Below are 4,434 nucleotides of genomic sequence, written 5' to 3'. Positions count from 1 at the left end.
GGTTTCCTGAAACGGCACTGTAAGCAGGGAGGGTCCATTCCAGCGGCATCCCATCTCTGCTCAGACAACCTCCCAGAACTCTTCCCACAGTACCTACAGGACATTAAGGATGCTGTTCAGGGACAGGCAGTCTATGTCACTGTAGATGAGACTACAGATGCCGGTGGGCGGTGTGTCTTGGCCATCCTCCTCCAGCCAGTAGGAAAGCAGACCTGGTCTTTTTAGACACTGTAAACTACAGCAGAGTGTCACAGGCCATCATATCCTGCCTTAATAATAATAATGTCACTTTAAGTGACGTCTGGGCATTTGTCACAGACTCAGCCAGTTACATGAAGAAGGCCTACAACACCATCCTACTGGGTCTCTTCCCCAACTCCAGGCATGTCACCTGCCTTGCTCACCTCCTCAACCTGGTGCTGGAGGTCTTTCCAGATGTCTTTGGAGATGTCAACCAGCTGTGTGCTCTGGTGAAGAGGGTCTTCTGCCAAGCACCTCAGCGACGCCTTGGGCTGAGAGCCAGGGTCTTTCTCCCGTAATGCCTGTTTTTGCTGTGCAGACCCAGTGGGGCTCCTGGATCAGAGCGGTACAGTATCTGGTACAGCACATGTTGTGATGCTTTATGTGACTTCACTGCCACCTTGCCACTCTCCTCCAAGGCAGTGCAGGACCTGAAGTTGTTGCTGGAGAAGAAGAGAGCTCAACTGAAGACCAAAGCTGTTTTCATTGTGGAGCACAGCACAGAGATCCTGGCCACTCTCACCAGACTGGAGGAGACTTCTACTCCCTCTGCCACCACCATCTTCAGCCAGCTGGAGGACCTGCAGATGCTGTTGGAGTATGGGCGCAGTGCAGAGGCTGAGGACTGGCATCCTGGCACCAGGGAGATGCTGAGCAAGAGCGGTTCTCCTGCAAAATGTTATCTATGTTGCCAATGAGACATTCTTCAGTGGATACATACAGCCTGAAGTATTTGACTTTCTTTTGCCCTGATTCTGATGACTGTGCAGAGGTATTGGCCCAAACTACAGTCAGATGATGACTGTATTGTTGTGATTGTAACCCTGAATGTGAAAAAAAAACAACAGCGATTATTTGAATTTTTGTATGGGTTATGGGGATTGTTTAAAAGACACACACACACACACACAAACACACTGTTAGTGCATAATTACTCATATCTTCTTGTCATTATCTATTGTTATGGCATCTCACGCAAACAAAACACAGTTTCCCCACATCTGATTGGTCAACCGAATATTTTATTAATTATGGTAATAAGCTAGGGATTAATAAATATGGAAGTCAAATCCAAAGGTACTGCTCAGTGGGACAGAGAGCAAAGATTCACATCAACGTAGATGCATGAACCATCCAGAGTGGTTAACAGGCATGGTATGGAACTTTATGGAGTGCTAAAACAAACTGAAAATGACTGATAGTAAACTGATATTGTATAGATATTGATATTGTATTCTTGCAGAAAGAAATATTAGTGTGAATGCAATTGTCTCAGTATTAATGATCAATTATGGAAAACTGAATACACTCTTTAGCAGAATTGCAGGAACCAGGAAGCATGGAATCTGAATTAAACAAGACCGATTTGTTTAAGGACATACGTATTTGTGATGTATCAGGTACAGGTACGTGCATAATGGCAATCGCCCCTTTTATAGTACGTGTATTGTTATACATTTTCCTTGGCTCAGTATCTGTTCTCACAATATGTGGAAACCTTCTTGTAATCACTTCCATCCTTTACTTCAAACAGCTCCACACTCCAACTAACTACCTCATCCTCTCTCTGGCTGTGTCTGACCTCCTTGTAGGGGCTGTAAGTTTGCCTTTCAGCATGAAATACTCTGCAACCAAATGTTGGTATATTGAAGATTTATTTTGTAAGATACGGCTTAGTGTTGATATTTCACTGTGTATATCTTCTATTCTGAACTTATGTTGTATTTCTGTTGACAGATATTATGCAGTGTGTCAGCCTTTGAGATATAGAACTAAAATAAATGTTCATGTTGCTGGGGTCATGATCCTGGTGAACTGGAATGTTTCTGTCCTAGTTGGACTAGTCATAACAATTCTGGGAGTTAATCGTGGAAAATGTGACATTACGTGTTTTACAATTATTTTTCCAATTTCACTCGTTATGTCAAGTTTTTTCTCATTTTATCTCCCAGCAATCATAATGCTCAGTATCTACCTAAAGATTTTCCTGGTGGCACAGAGACAGGCACTCAGGATCCAGAACACAAACTGTCAGAGCATAAAGTCTGGAGCATCTGTCAGTAAGAAGGAGAGAAAGGCCACAAAAACTCTGGCTATCGTTATGGGAATTTTTCTGATCTGTTGGACTCCTTTCTTTCTTTCTTTCACCTTGCGACCTTTGAATAATTATTCAACACCAGGTCCTGTGAATGAAACACTTCATTGGGTTGGATTGTCAAATTCAATGATCAATCCATTTGTTTATGCATTCTTTTACAGCTGGTTCCGGGCGGCTTTCAGAATGATCATCTCCGGCAAAATATTTCAAGGTGATTTTGCAAACTCAAAACTGTTTTGACTTATTGTTTGGAGTACTGAAATAATGATGTGAAGAATTATAAATGCTGGCACATCAGTGTGTAGATTACAGTACACAGAGATATACTGTCTATAGCCCCTTGAACAGTATAGCTTATGTAATCATGCATGTACATCCATAAATTAAAATAAACAATAAGTGACAACATAACAGAAACCTACTAAATATAAAACTGGAAGCAATTGTATGCAGCTTCAGACAAACAATATTGTATGAAGCTGCTTATCAATTATGCCACGTAACCAACAGTAATATAATTCATACAATATTAAGAATAGATCATTTTGCATTTTATAATTCCAGTTAAGGTAATGTCAGAAAATAAACACAACATCCATTGAAACAGAGGATGTAAAAAAAAAAAAAAAGGAATATTTGGTTTAATGACAGTGAAAATCTGCTTTGTTAAAGGGAAATATAACAAATAACTCTTATGAAGAAATAACAGAGCATTTGGTGCATCATATATTTTATTTTATATGAAAATATAATAAACATACATAATAAATATTACTTGTGTTTTGTGTTTCAAAGACGTGTTACAACAATAAAAGTAAATAAGACAAACAGTAAAATGCTAGGCATGAATTACAAGGTTACATACACATAGAACAAACAAGAATAGAATGGAAAGAAGGTACAGCAAAACTTGTCTGTAAAAGTTTGTTTTGGAAAGTCATTTTAAAGTAATCTTTACTCTTTCTCTTTCTAAACCTCATCTTTAGTGTTTGACCTGAACTTCTGAATGATTAGGAATGTCCTGCCTGAGGATCTCAGGCTGCAAACTGGCTCGTAGGGAATTAGGTAGCAAATGTAGACTTGCTACAATCAGAAGGCAAAAGGATTTATTATCTAGAAGGGAGTTGAATTATTCTAAATGAGACAAAGCAAAGCAGGGACAACAAATAGACAAGAAAAGTAAGCCAATATTTAATTTCAACAATTATCTGAATTAAGCAAGACTGAGCAACTCTTTTTACTTGTTCATTGACACTGAGGCTTCAGGTGTCACTTCCAGATTTTTAGTAACAGGCCTCACATTGGCAAAGAGACTATCAAAGTGATGCTAAATTAGGTTAAACCCTAGTGCGGACAACAACATAACAAACATTTCCATTGCCATACAGTGAAAAGTGAATGATTCCAGAAATATAATCAGAACATAATCAGAAATGGAGAAGCTTTTGTGGTGTACTCAGTAACCGATTAGGTCCAACACACTCAAAAATGTGTAGATAAAATATACTTTTATAAATATATTATATATTATATTATATAAATATATTTATATACTAAAATTGTGTTAAATTGAAAGAACTTATTTTATACTTTGTGTGTAGATAAAGAAATCTAAGCCTGCACACTGTCTACACTTGCATAATACTTGATTACGACGTTTCGGTCATAGGACCTTCATCAGGCAAACCGTTGGCCTGATGAAGGTCCGATGACTGAAACGTCGCAACGATCTACAATGATGTAAAAGAGTAAGGGAAGGCAGGAAATGAGCAAAAACTGCAATCACACTAGAACTGTCCTTTATATACCTTTTAAAACAATAATCGCCATGGCTTTTGGCTGGACCCCTCTTTATCACTCATCTAAGACTTGCGGCGTATGGCAGCCTTGATTTGCCTTCAGTTTCTGTAAGAACAGAATGGACAAAAGGAAGATCTGTCATGATCCCAAAGTATTTCTAGTTTTACGTCTACTGACACAGGACAACGCTTAACTTCTCAGCACTACTCCACAATATGTAAATGTAAAAATATGTTCTAAAATATGAACAGATGACATTATGTGATTTGGCCCTCTGGCCTTCATCAGTGTCTAAT

General features: G+C 38.8%; 1 protein-coding gene across 1 annotated transcript; it reads left to right on the top strand.

The window, feature by feature from the left end:
- Positions 1-332: 332 nt before the first annotated feature.
- Positions 333-2,578, top strand: LOC139922436 (trace amine-associated receptor 1-like). The gene is made up of 3 exons (XM_071912956.2): positions 333-524; positions 660-903; positions 1,680-2,578. The coding sequence occupies exons 1-3, from the start codon at positions 333-335 to the stop codon at positions 2,576-2,578; spliced, it is 1,335 nt and encodes a 444-aa protein (XP_071769057.2).
- Positions 2,579-4,434: the final 1,856 nt, after the last annotated feature.

The sequence above is a fragment of the Centroberyx gerrardi genome, chromosome 18 (genome assembly GCF_048128805.1).
Source record: "Centroberyx gerrardi isolate f3 chromosome 18, fCenGer3.hap1.cur.20231027, whole genome shotgun sequence".
Classification (NCBI taxonomy): Eukaryota; Metazoa; Chordata; class Actinopteri; order Beryciformes; family Berycidae; genus Centroberyx; species Centroberyx gerrardi.
Note: the sequence above shows the minus strand (reverse complement) of the source record. Positions and strands in the feature narration are given on the sequence as shown.

Bases quoted from the DNA above. Each gene is read 5' to 3' on its own strand.
- LOC139922436 (XM_071912956.2), top strand. From the start codon at position 333: ATGAAGAAGGCCTACAACACCATCCTACTGGGTCTCTTCCCCAACTCC. The intron at 525-659 runs GTCTTTCTCCCG...CTCTCCTCCAAG, and splicing joins GCCTTGGGCTGAGAGCCAGG to GCAGTGCAGGACCTGAAGTT. The intron at 904-1,679 runs GTTCTCCTGCAA...CCCCTTTTATAG, and splicing joins GGAGATGCTGAGCAAGAGCG to TACGTGTATTGTTATACATT.